The 13,532-nt window shown below is 36.9% G+C and overlaps 2 protein-coding genes across 2 annotated transcripts; one reads left to right on the top strand and one right to left on the bottom strand.

Moving 5' to 3' along the window:
* The first annotated feature begins 309 nt into the window (after positions 1–309).
* LOC148862799 (uncharacterized) lies at positions 310–2,400 on the top strand. Its single transcript, XM_088977925.1, has 3 exons — positions 310–927; positions 1,064–1,190; positions 1,278–2,400. Exons 1-3 carry the CDS (start codon positions 374–376, stop codon positions 1,869–1,871), a joined length of 1,275 nt encoding a protein of 424 aa, XP_088834051.1. The 5' UTR covers positions 310–373; the 3' UTR covers positions 1,872–2,400.
* Positions 2,401–5,074: 2,674 nt separating this feature from the next.
* On the bottom strand, positions 5,075–12,742 carry LOC148862798 (phosphoenolpyruvate/phosphate translocator 1, chloroplastic-like). The gene is made up of 9 exons (XM_088977924.1): positions 12,182–12,742; positions 11,526–11,648; positions 11,290–11,442; positions 10,316–10,401; positions 10,074–10,158; positions 9,460–9,579; positions 9,273–9,341; positions 5,527–5,656; positions 5,075–5,429 (listed from the first exon to the last, which is right to left on the bottom strand). Exons 1-9 carry the CDS (start codon positions 12,575–12,577, stop codon positions 5,353–5,355), a joined length of 1,239 nt encoding a protein of 412 aa, XP_088834050.1. The 5' UTR covers positions 12,578–12,742; the 3' UTR covers positions 5,075–5,352.
* Between the last annotated feature and the right edge of the window lie 790 nt (positions 12,743–13,532).

Here is a 13,532-nt window from a genome sequence, read left to right as displayed (position 1 = left end):
ATTTACGTCCATTCTTTACATTTCCCTACAGTTCCGCCGCAATGACCTTAGAGTTAATATCGACCTATAAAAATATGCCACGTGTACTTTTTTTGACTGAAGACTTTCTAAAATTAGAAACCTTTCTGACATGCAATCATTACCGCCTTTATTTTCCCTTGGCAATACTACTTGAGGGAAGCTTAACAGTCACAATTAATAAGTAATGCTAACCGTCCGATCAATCCTTTAATCAACGGTCACAGCTCCCCTGGAAATCAATGTCATCCTCTCTCTTACTACTAATATCAGAAAACCGCAGAGCACCACATGGTAATACCATTCTACTCTCTCTCTCTCCCTGAGTTTCTGTTGTTCTCTGTCTGTCCCTTTCATGGAGTTTGAAACAACCTACAGAGATGATCTTGCTCTGCGGCCGGTATCTTGGTCGGAGAATTGCTTGGAACCCCATCTTGGAGATGGGTTTTCTCTAGAGGTTTCCTCGTCAACAGGATATTTTCAAGAGCTTTGGAAATTTGTTGATGGATCATCATCAGACACGGAATTTGGGTTCTCCACTTTATTTTTTGATCATTTGGAAGCGATAGCAAGTGGGTATTCGACAGCTTTGGATGTTTACAAGCCTAAGCCTATTACAGAAGATTGTGGAAATGGGATCATGGAGATATTTCAGAATACAGGCTTATTGAGTTATACTCAGAGAACTCCGGAAACCACTGTGATAGAACAGGATAGAAGCCACCTCTTCCTGCAGGGAATTGAATCGCCTAACTCTGGGCTGCCAGATGAGATTTCATGTATAACTTGGGAGAATGGATCATACAAGGAAGTTGGGTTAAAGAAGAGGAGTGTGGCAATGAGAAAGGCAGGAAAATTTCAAAAGAGAAAGAACGTAGTTAAAGGGCAGTGGAGCACTGAAGAAGACAGGTAGGAAATATTCTATTCACTTGTATTTGTTAATTGAATTTCTTGAAAATAAGTAGTAGTCTGAGTTCCCATCTTTTGATGTTACTTTGTTGGATTTAGAAGTAGAATCACTGATCATGTAAATATGCATTTGCAGCAAACTAGTCGACTTGGTAAAGGAGTATGGGATGAAAAAATGGTCTTATATTGCTGAGAGGTTGGAGGGCAGGAAAGGAAAGCAATGCCGAGAGAGATGGTACAACCATTTAAGGCCTGACATTAAGGTTCTTTCAATCTCTCATTCATCAAATTTTCTGCATGTGGAGGTCTATATATCTAATAACAGATGGTTGAATTTTAATTATTTGCAGAAGGATGGATGGACTGAAGAAGAGGACACGGTTCTAATTCAGGCCCATGCAGAATTAGGAAACAAATGGGCAGAGATTGCGAAGAGGTTGCCAGGAAGAACAGAAAACTCTATAAAGAACCACTGGAATGCAACAAAAAGAAGACTGCTTTCAAAGAGACGATGCCGAAGCTCGAAATGTTCAAAATCAAATTCCCTCCTACAGAACTACATCAAGAGTTTGAGTAGTACTGCTGTATCAACCGGGCCGGATGAATACCTACAGAACATGTTCACCGACTCATCAAACGCATCAGTTCATACTATGATGGAACCAACAACTCAACTGCAGAGCACAGATTTTTGTACAGGTGATGATCCACCGGTCCCAAGTGATGATTCTAATGATGCATCGGAATTTTCTTTTGCTACGACATTATTTTCAGAGGAACACGGTATTGAGTCTTTGTTTCAGGAAATATCGTGTGCATCAGTTCTGGACAAGCAACATTTGGATATGGGTGATATGGCTTTAGATATGATTCCTCTAATGGATGGTGAAGTGAAGAGGGAAATGGATTTGTTGGAGATGATCGCTCAAAGCAACCCCATTTAGATATCACCATTGCAATATAAATTTCGAGCTACGTTCTCTCTAGGGATTAAACTGCAGCATTATTGCTGGAAAAATAAAGAGATTAGTAGTATTAGCTTGGAAGGTTATATTTTATGTTACTTTAGAATTTATAATTTAGAGCAGAAGCAAGGAGACATTAATGGGTTGGTAATGCTAAAGAAATAGGAAGATAGGATATGGAGATATCATCTCCACGCCCTGATGACCAGTGAAGCTTAAACCATGCAAGCCATCGTATAAATTAGTGAATGGAGATTTTTTTTTTTTTCATCTATTTCTGCTTATGATATTCATGAATTCTCTGTTACAATGTTCTATCATTTTGTGGCTTTCTTCTTTTTTATTTGGCTATGAAGGTGCCAGTAAAAATTGGCGTGGTTTAAGTGCTTAAATTAAGATTTACAGATCTTAATTTGTCATTAATTATTTATTGAAGTACATAAATGTGTAATTTATTAGTATTAAAGACTATGAATAGGATTCCATGCATTATTTTGCTTTTTAAGGCCTTCCATTAGCATTTCGGATTCCAAATGGAAAAATTGAGGGTGTTGGAACTTAGAAGCATCCAATTTTTTACGCGGTGATCATTTGTGACCAATGGAAACCACCCGATTGATTGAATTCTGGGTGGTCCACTATAATATCTACTCCTCATCTTCTATCCACAAGAATCTTACCCACGTTCTACCCACAACACACTATCCCGTGAATTGGGAATATCTCTCAGCTCATAATACTACATAAAAGGATGTTATGTGGGTAGACGTGAACAGAATTCCTGTGGGCGAGATTCTGACTCCACTATATCCTGGTTTGAGGGCATCCATCATATCACCATGTAATGATTTGCCGATGCTGAACTAAAATAAATAAACAAAAAGGCACTGTGAATGCCAAGCAAGTTACGGTTTTCCAAGTATCAAGTTTTCTCTTTTTTTAGAAAAAAAGTTTAATTGAAAGATTAAAATACAAAATAAAGCCAAAATCACATTCTTATAAAACAAGTATATTTAAAATTAGGGAAAATTCCCGTTCCTTATACTTTGACTCGAGTGACAATTTGATATCAACTGTTAATCAATATTTGAAAAGTAAAAAATGCCCTAAGAATGACATATAATTCTCTTTATCAACCATCCAAACATTGACAATAAAATGAAGAGTTCTAAATTTTAGATTCTTCTAAACAGTCACCAACTTTTTTGAATAGATCATGAAGAGGATAGGAATAAGATTTGGGACTGTTCAGTCTTTTTGTCAACACTTGGATGGTTGATAAAGAGAATTAGATGGCATTCAAAGAGCAATTTTGACTTTTCAGATGTCACTTAACGGCTGATTAATGGATTAGTTGATGGCATGTACTGGATTGTCACATTTTGAAAGTTTGAGTACCAGATTGTCACATTTTGAAAGTTCAGGCACTGGATTGTCGCATTTTAGAATTTGAGTACCAAATTGTCACTCAAGCCAAAGTACAGGGTATTGATTGGGAATTTTCCCTTAAAATAAACCTAACTCTAACAATGCAACATATCTCTTATCTTCTAAATACTTGGACAAACAAAGAAGGGAAACCCTTAAACTCACAAAAAAAAAAAAAAAAAAACCAAACCATAACTAGTCAAGATGTGACTTGACCTATTATAACCAAGGTTCAAAATATCGTTATGTACTGGCCCATATCGGTCGATACATATCGTTTTGGGACCCTTTTGATACGCCCTTACAGTGGGTGTATTGGGGGTCTGACTGGTTCAGGGGATGGAGGGGTCCTAGACCGGCTCCCGTGGACCAATTTTGAAAAAAAAAAAGTAAGAAAACAAGTATCAAAATGCCTAATACGCCCCTACCGGCATATCGAGTGTATCTATATTTTGAACCTTGACTATAAGTTTTAAGTACAGAAACAAAAGAAACTTCCAAGTTTGCACAATCTTAACAACATCTAATAGGAACACAGTTTCCTTTTAATGCATAATCAACGAAGTGGCGAGTTCGAGACTGTATGTGTGATCTAGGCCCTCCAAATGATATATTAAGATCAAATGAATCAATGATTCAGTCCTTCCACCTGGTGGTGCCAAGATGAATCAATAGATGTGGATCCTACTACTGGTGTCCAAAGATCAAAGCTACAAAAAAGCATTCTTTGTATCTTTTTCTCTTTTCTCTGTTCCTTTTTATTAAAATTTTCTTTTTATAAACAAAAGATGCTCAATTTTTAGACATGTTTTTTCAACAATAAGCTCCATATAAGATCATTTGATCTTATAAGCTAGTAAGTTACAGCTTACAATAAAAATTTTTCCTTTCAATTCTGTTGGTTTTGGTATTTCATTGATCATAGAATCCCCCTTACTCTAATCATCTCGTCAGCCACAAGATATGAGATGTTATTGGAGTGTCAGCCACGATCCGATAGCACATATTGGAGATCCAATCTGATCGGATCTCACATATGATGATTTGAATATGATCCGATCATATTCAAATTCTGAAAATTTAAAAAAAATATTAAAAGAAAAAACATAACAATTTATATAAAGAATGAAATATAAATATATATATATATATATATATATATATATATATATATATATATATATATATATATATATATAGCGAGAGAGAGAGAGATTAGATAGGATAGGGGTGATCCGAATCCGATCAGATTTTTCAACCGAACCCTATTATCCGATCCAAAAATTCAGATAGAGGATGATGAGAATCCGACACAAATAGGATCAGATTCAAATTGGGTCGGATCACGATCCAATCCATTTGCACCGCAGTCAAAGACTGAATGGAAGTGCACGTCAAGTGCTGCACAAAAAAAGTGCAACAAATTCCATTCCAATTTCCGAAGGAGAACCAGAGATGAGGAAAGAATTGGAAGGCAAAAAATATCATTTTTTACCGCTGCTGCGCATCAGTGTCCGTCCAAATTGATTAGCAGACGCTGATCGAAGATGTAAACCAGTAAGGGATTTCAAACATTTAATAATAGTATAATACTATGCCATAAATTAGAGTTCGTGTGCCCTGTCTGCTCAGCTGTCAGCTATCCCAGACCCAGACAGTTCGGACCACTCTTAGTTCTAGTGTTCTACGATCAAACATTAACCAGTGTATTTTTTTCTATCTGAATCCCGAAAGCACTCCCCAACAAAACACACTTTTTTTAAGCCCAAGAAAACACATTTATTCCACCCAAAAGGTGAGCTACAGAACAAGTAAAATATGAAGGAGACGAATACAAGATTCAACTCTCCCAGGCTTAGCACATCTGCCGCTGGAAAATTTGTACTCAGGAGCGGCAAAATAATAAAATTATCCCCATAATGAGATTTCTGCCTGACCTAAAAGGCTAAAACTAACAATTAGAAACATTGAGATGGATTTATACCCAACAAAGTTAACACATTTTCTCCACAAAGAAAGGAGAAAAACAGCATCATGCTGTTTTTGACTTCGGCTTTATCCGCTTCACTCTTGAATACAAGAATACTCCAGCAAGAGCCACCCCAGTACCTGCAGTAACATCCAACCATTGGCAAAAAAAGACGGGATGTAAGAATAATGAGAGGGTTTAGAGTTGATCGCACCCAAGATATGACAAAGAGTTTACCAAGAGAATTGATGGGAGAGACAGGTGTTCCGAAGAAGAGAACCGAGGTCACAATGACCACCACCCGCTTCACACAATTGCCCACAGAGTGGGTAACAGGAGATACCCTTTGTAATATCATGTAAGATACCTGCCAGATTCGAACTGATTAAATCAGAACATTTCAATGACGAGTGAATCACAAAAATTTTAACTGTTCTTTTCTTATAAAGTAGAAGTGTTAACTTTGTTCATTCTTATGGTAAGCTACTACGATAAAAGGTGATCATATTCATAGATCTATACAAGATTTGGAGCTCATGTGTCCCTTCAGATGTAGCATTTACGGTGTGGACTGCTTTACTTAGGAAATGTCTCACAAGGACCAGCCAATCAGACAAGGAATGCCACTAGCTGATGACCAATATATTGTGCAAATTGGCTGACGAATGTACTTGGCACCTCCTTATTCTCTGTGATATCAGCTGAGATACTGTGTGCTTATTTTTAAAAATATGTGGGGTCTATTAGGTCTTCCCAACAACAATTAGAGACTTATTTACTTGCAACTAAAGAATTTGATCACCAGGGGCAAATCTATGTGCAACTTTCCCTACACAATCTTCTGGACAGTATGGAAAAAGAAAAGAAACATGCTTATCTTTAAAAACTGAAGCACCCAAAATTAGTGCCAAGGCCATAGGGACAACATGCTCATGACTATCTGCATTTAAAAAGAACTCAGGAAATACATTGCTTTTTTTACTACAACACATTGTATATGATAAATATAGTCTTCTTTGTTTTTTCTTTCCTGGTTGGCATCTCTGGGCTGGGTGTATAGATCCTGATTGTACATGGTTCACACTTGTAATCCTGTTCTTGTTGATTATCTTCAGATAATACATATGCTTGATACTTGATTTTCCTTAAAAAGAAGGGTGTTCAGTTGTTCACCATAAATGTAAGACCCCAGAAATACATTAACACAAGGGAAAAAAATATACCTTAACTCTTTCACACTAGTTGGTGAGTTAACAGCTAAAATTCTACAAAGTTAAATCTGAATTAAAAGTAGCCTCCATACCAGTAGTCAAACTAGGTTCATACAAAATATTAATGCGGGTAACTTGGTTTTGGAAGTGGATGAAGAGTAACAAAAATCTAAAGGCTGCAAGTATAATTATGAGCATGAAATTGTCTAATACCAGCCTCAAAGATGGGAAGCCAGGGTATTGTTACACCTCTTCACACTTACGCTTTGTGAGCCTGTCTGCAATTCTGAGTCACATTATGGCGTTACATCATCTTTTTGGGAGAATACAATTTTTTCTTTTTTAGGAACAAGAAATATCCCGTGTGGAAAAAAAAAAGGAGAAGCTCATTTGCTCAAGTCCATCTTCATAAAGGTGGGTGAGACAGAAAAATGGTTTTACTGGGATGGTAGATTTATTTGGTCATTTTCTTAAGATGCTTCCCAAGCAATTGGAATTCCTATGTTACTAGTGCAAGAATGCAAATCTTACCAATGGAACTTCCTCCCCTTTTCAAAGGTTATATTCTACCAACAACATTTTCATAAACAACCACATGCATAGATATGTATGATGTGTAGAGAAACACAAAGGAAGCAAGGCTTTATCATTAATTAATTGCCCAACAGAATATGAAAATTTCTTGACCACTGCAATGTTTTTGAATTACTCCTTGTAGGAAAGAAGTTTACGAGGCTTTGCTAGCACTTTTCAAGTAGTCAAACTCCATAAGTGTGGAGAATTCAACTCTAGGTAAACTAGCACTTGGAAGGCAATCAGACAGAACAGTGAAGTGGCTTCCAGAAGTATAACCTTTAGAGAGCACCAACTACAGATACCATTTAGCATATTGTTTTTTGGGATAAGTTGCTATTTGGAAGTATTATTCTTATTTTTATCTATATTTAGCAGATGTAGTAAAGAGTTTGATGCTTCTCAAGCAATGAAAACATGCTTTCCAGAATGCAGAATATGGAGAAATATGTCACAAAAGAACAATAAGACATAATTGTACTTCTCAGGAAGATTTAATATTCATGTGCTCTAAAATAAAGTGACAATTGCGCAAGGTGCCAACCAGCTGGTTGGTAAGGTCTACTGCTGGTTGTAGTGGAGACTTGGGATCGAATCCTGCCTGCACCTGGGTTGAGGGGTTATGGGTTGGAGGATGGGCTTACCCCCGTTGTGTAGTCCTTCAAATGGAATCAAAATAAAAAAGTGACAATCGCAGAAAAGAGTTGCAGATTTAATTAGATGCATCAAAGTGATTCTTAACAACAACATGGATTATGAGATTATTTGAAATAAAGAATCAGCTTGCATTTATAATTTATGAAACACAATTTTTTTTCATTTCCAATATTCCAATGTCTAACACAGCATCAATATATATTTTGAGCTTCTTTGACACAACTAGATTGTCCAAAAGCATCAAATCCTTCAATTTAAACATTGTAGTCTTGGTCATTCATTTTCAGACTGATTTATGAGCTTCGAGTAAAGACCTATACCAGCTTCAGACTCATTTTCAGACTGATTTCAAGGGTCTAGTTTTGGATGGTCAGGATTCCACCTTCCCAGTCAAGAAGGTTTGGCATGCTCATATTGCCCCCCAGAGTTTCCTTTTTCGTGTGGGAGACTTGTTTAAAAAAACTAAACACTTGTGATGTGTTACAGAATAAGCTCAAAGGCAGATGCATCTCCCCTCATGTTTGCCCTCTTTGCCTCAATAATGGCGAGATGGCAGAGCACCTATTCCTGCACTGCCCAATAACAAGGAAGATCTGGTGTTTCTTCCTCAATTTATTGGGATACAGTTGGATGTTTCCTGAGCAAGCTTTGGATCTTTTGCGAAAGTGGCATGGAAAATCATTCATCAAAAAAAAAAAAAAGAAAGTGGCATGGAAAAGATCTAGGAAGCAGGGGTAAGCTCTATTGGAGTACGGTGACCCATGCAGTGATGTGGGGTGTTTGGAAAGAAAGGAACAACAGGACCTTTGAAAACAAAACCAGGAACATCGAAGACCTGATCTCTCATCTTACCTTCTTATGCAACATTTGGGCTCTTAATTCTGAAGTTTTCAAACGTATTTCTCTAACTGACCTTCAGAGAAATTTAGCAGAAGTCCCCTACTCCTCTCCTGGAAATGGTTTAACTCAAACACTTCATTCTAGGGAGGAGGATCTAATAACTCTAAGCTTTGATGGTAGTGCTCAAGGATCCACAGGTCAAGCAGGAACTGGAAGAGTAATCCGTGGGAGAGGGGGGAACATCTTTTGGGCTTTCAGTGATCCGATTGGGAGAGCTGACGCTACCAAGGCAGAGATCTTAGCTGCTCTCACAGGTCTACGTTATGTCAAAATGTCAGGCCTTTCCTCTCTATCCATCAAAGGTGATTCTGCTAATATGACAAAATGCCCAAGGCAGAAGAAAGGAGGACCTTGGAGGCTTGCTCATCTGCTGACTGAAGCTAGAGATATTTTGGATTCTTTGAATGTGAAGAGTGGAGAATCTATGTTTTCTGATAGTTCTTTGCCTATGTAAGTCTGTTTCTGCCTCCTAAGGCTCCTGTACATCTTCTCTTGTTAACTTTTAATAAAATCTCAGTTAACCTTTCTCAAAAAGAAAATAAAGTAAAGACCTATAATGTTTCCTATGCAAAAAAAAAAAAGTATGCATATGCTTGAGAGACATAACAAGAGTATAAAAGAAGGAAGAAGAAGAAAACTTGCCTGCTGGTAAGCTTGGAAACAGAGCCCAGCCAGTAGAGATCTTATGCATACCTCTCTAACATTCAAGCCCTGATATTAATGAAAAAGAAAAAAAGAAAGTTGAAAAAGAGGATATGCTTCTGAACATCAGGCATAAGAAAATATGCGGATCAAAAGTAATTTCTTCTTTCTGAGGTAAATTGCTCACAGCTGACTGCAGGTATGATGGAGTAAACTTGGCACCTTCCATGAGAAGAGCCACAGGAGCTAACAGGATAAGTGACATGATCGTTATTATTGAGAAAAGAGTGATATTGTCCAGAGATTCCTGTTTAGTAAAATAAACAAGTTAAAAGTCCAAATTTCAGTAGGAAAAATTTAACAAGCAAGCACCAATGCAAAAGATCGACTATGCAAATGGCTGGGTTAACAATTAGAGCAATAACAAAGCACAATAAGAAAAAACATTTCACTAAATTAGGCACCATATGGCTATACTGATATAGAGCTTGTGGTAGTTTGTTTTACACTGCCAGTCCCAAGCCCCAATGAAGGAAGAGGGTTGTCCCAGGTCTTTAGTTGACACAAAACCTTAATCAATCCAGTATGAAGTTATGAACACAAATCCTGAACTTCTTGTACAATGTTAGGGTGCGACATGGCTCTTGATAGAGCACAATGGTGGGACATGATACGTATACCTGACCTCCCAGGTGGTTAGGATTAAGGATTTAAGGTTGAGTTGAGTTGAGCCAGAGGGCATGTAATCACTGTGATAATGCAAAAACATAAATGGATACACATCTTAATTAGACAAATTACCTCTTTCTTAACCATAAACTTTTTACTGAGGACATTACGAGACTGGTTAGTCAGGTTGGAAGCCATTGCACTCCAAAATCCAGCCCTATTTCATAGAAGAAAATGACAATATCTTACAGATTAAATATTAAATGTAAAATCTAAACTGAATTGTTGTACAAAGAATCAATCCACCATGTTCAAAGACACGTGTGCTTCTCTGACCTACCTTACTAAGATCAGGAGAAATTTAATTTGCTTACCAGTTAAAAGAGGCCTCAGTTAGTGATGCCAATGCTACTCCACCAACAATTGGTACAAGAGAAGATAACACCCATAGAGTGGGCATCTGTAAGCATAGGATAATTAAAAGTTAGAGAAAGAGTTGGATGATAAGGCATTAAAAGGTTGTACGAGAATAATAAATCTATAGAAATTTCTTAATTATATCCTCCTATAAATATATGTTTGAAAACTTGATGTAATGGTAAAATCCATTTTTTGGATAAGGTAATGGTAAAATCTCAAGATGATGTGTGTCTGTATGTGTGTGGGGGGAGAGAAAGAGAGAGAGAGAGGTTAGGTCCATCCAGTCCACCCCTCCCAAGACCCAGATAGCTGAGACCAACATTGGGTAATGGACCTTTTTTATATGTCTGAATAAAGTTACAAAACCAATGTATTGAAACCAAACAAGGTGCCTAACTTCTTTGATTGGTGACTCATGCATGAAAAAAGGAAAAAATAAAAATAACAAGAAATGTGAACAATAAAAAACATGATATCAGAAAACAATAGATTAATAGAGTAGTTTCAAATGGTTTGTCAGATAGTTCATTTGCAACCTGGTCAATAGCGCAACAGTGCACACTTGCAACCTGGTTCTATTTTAAAATATTGCCCTTAACTTTCTTATAGTCAAGGCAGCCTGAGTATCAGATTGTAGATGAAGTATTACTTCAGGTTGTAAAGGAAATTGATAACAACTTAGATGTATATAACTATATACCACCTCCTCATACTCAATAACAAGCTCCAATTTCTGAAAACTATGATGTCCCGATTCTTGCATTGTATAGTCAAATATAAGAAAAGCCATAAAATGGCATAGAAAAGGTTACAATGAAACACTAAAGAAGCTAGTTAGGGGAAAATTAACAAGAAGATTGGACCTAGAATAAATATTCAACTACAGAATTGGGGTAACCAAACAAATAATGCTAAACTCAAGCTTTACCTCTCCAAGAAACAAGGCTGATAGAACAACTGAGAAAAAGGGCTCCATAGCTTTGATTGTATGCGTAAATGAAACAGCAACTTTCCCAAGACTCATATTGGTGAAAAGGTTTCCCAATGTGTGCACCATAGCCAGTGGTAGGATTGCTAAAAGCTGCAAGGTCAGCATTCACAAGCAAGATGTAAGGTTCAAGTATAGATAAAATAACAGCAAGTATTTGAAAAATAATTAAATACCTGTGCACCACTAATCTTGGGCCTTCTGTAGAGATTGAATGTCCACATAAAAAAGACAAAAACAGTCCCTACAGAAAATTGGAATGTTGTGACAGTTACTGGGAAGGGATAAACCTTCAGAACCTGAAAGCAATCAATAGCGTTATTCATCGATGTTATTCTCAAGTATTACAGAACATTGAGAACAATATTAAAATCAGGCAGAGAAGAAGATGGTTAGGAACCACCTAAATGGTGCAGGTTTTCTGTCTGAAGTCAGTCCATTTGAAGAGAAATATTTGTATAAACATTGAGTTAAAGATTTGTGCTTACACTCCAAAGGTGACAAAATCAAATATGTAAATGCAAAGTAATCCTGATAGTTGATTTGACAATAACATATACCTTTGAACACCACTTAGCTTATATCTTCATTCATGAGAAGTACAAATGTACCTACGATTCAATAATTATAGTTGGCAACACAAAAGGTAACAGAAACAAATGAAAAAGGAAATTATGAAACTAGCAAATGCGAAGTTGATGGTGATTAGAAACAAAATAAGAGTAATTGCAAAATCATAATTCATACAAATACGGAAATGCAGCAAATAAAAAATACAGAGAGAGAGAGAGAGAACGAAAAAACGCATGAGCTAAAAAGGGAGAATGTGCACCCGCTTATTGTAGATGTTGAAGTAGATGTTGAAAAGATACCATAGGCCAAACAAAGATCCGAGCTGCAAAGTCTGGATCAAACTGACAGATTTGGCGCTCTCACCTGCGCTCTCAGGAACCGAGGTTGCATTGACGCTAAAATCCTTCGAAAGTCCATCACAAATGGGAGATGGAGCAGACAACCAGCTGCCGAAATGCGATGAAGAACATAGCGGCGAAGATCTGTGGCTCGAGGAACCAGAGACGCCATGGGCAGAGTTAAGATCGAGTGATTTTGGAGAAGAAGAAGAAGAGAACGATATCGAAGTTAATCTGGTGTTATGATTCGGAATCGGAGGCTTTCTGGTTTTGAGAAAAGGCGTCGACGAAGAGAGAGCTAATGCACTGCTCTGCATTTTGTTCAGCGAGAGCGAGAGAGCGAGAGAGCGAGAGAGATGGAAAGTGCAAAAGACAGGAGACAATGAACGATTTTGACTCAGCCGAGTGGGTGCCTTCACGCCTGCGATCGTCTGATGGGAATCTACATAGCACAACTTTGTAATGGAATAGACAATAAGCCTCATTTTGACACGAATGCATATTGTGTCGAGGAAGATGGAAATAAGGCTGATACATGGGTTTGATAGTTGATAGTGGGTCCTCTACAACAAAAAGTTTGCCTCTTACCATGGACTCAAGATACACCGCAACATTTCCTTGTATATGATCTTGGAATCTCCGTCATTGAGACAGGTTGGCAACGAGTTGTTCAGTGTCAGTGGAATCCACGTCGATTTTTAAAAACTTAAGTGGCGGGGACCCGTATGATGCATGGATTTGTTAAAGAAAAATTAATCTAATATTATTTAAAATAACTAATTTTTATGTAATCTTTATTAAATTATTATAAAAATATTTTAGGAATTTAGATTAATTATATCAATAGTTCTTAATAAAAATAATAAATTATTATTAATTATTTAGTGAAATAATTATTTTTTTCATATTATCTCTTAATGCCCTGTTTTATTTATATTACTTTATTAATGAATAAATGTTATAATTTTTATAAATATTAATAAATATATAAAATTATGATGCTTAAACTACCCTTATGTTTAGCTAATCGAGAAAGTTTGAAAATTGATTGGCGGTTTAACTAATTGAGTAAGTGTACCCTTATTGTTTGAAAATTGATTGGCGCCACGTACACATGAGACCATGTGATGTTTAAAATTCTTTTAAAACCCAATATTATTCCCCAACCTCGTCTCCTTCCTCTAACCGGCAATCCCTTCCTCCTCGTACCTCCGGTCTCTTCTCTTACCTCTCTCTATTTTTCTCTCTCTCGTCCCCTTCCTCTAACCAACA

This window comes from Nelumbo lutea, chromosome 3 (genome assembly GCF_056320005.1).
Source record: "Nelumbo lutea isolate HS-2025 chromosome 3, American lotus-T2T, whole genome shotgun sequence".
Classification (NCBI taxonomy): Eukaryota; Viridiplantae; Streptophyta; class Magnoliopsida; order Proteales; family Nelumbonaceae; genus Nelumbo; species Nelumbo lutea.
Note: the sequence above shows the minus strand (reverse complement) of the source record. Positions and strands in the feature narration are given on the sequence as shown.

What these genes read in the sequence shown, in the direction of transcription:
- LOC148862799 (XM_088977925.1), top strand. Translation starts at nt 374, where the DNA reads ATGGAGTTTGAAACAACCTACAGAGATGATCTTGCTCTGCGGCCGGTA. An exon ending in TGGAGCACTGAAGAAGACAG is followed by an intron (nt 928 to 1,063) that starts GTAGGAAATATT and finishes ATGCATTTGCAG; the next exon opens with CAAACTAGTCGACTTGGTAA. An exon ending in ATTTAAGGCCTGACATTAAG is followed by an intron (nt 1,191 to 1,277) that starts GTTCTTTCAATC and finishes AATTATTTGCAG; the next exon opens with AAGGATGGATGGACTGAAGA.
- LOC148862798 (XM_088977924.1), bottom strand. Translation starts at nt 12,577, where the DNA reads ATGCAGAGCAGTGCATTAGCTCTCTCTTCGTCGACGCCTTTTCTCAAA. An exon ending in CAGCCTTGTTTCTTGGAGAG is followed by an intron (nt 10,402 to 11,289) that starts GTAAAGCTTGAG and finishes CTATGCTTACAG; the next exon opens with ATGCCCACTCTATGGGTGTT. An exon ending in CATCATACCTGCAGTCAGCT is followed by an intron (nt 9,342 to 9,459) that starts GTGAGCAATTTA and finishes CATTAATATCAG; the next exon opens with GGCTTGAATGTTAGAGAGGT.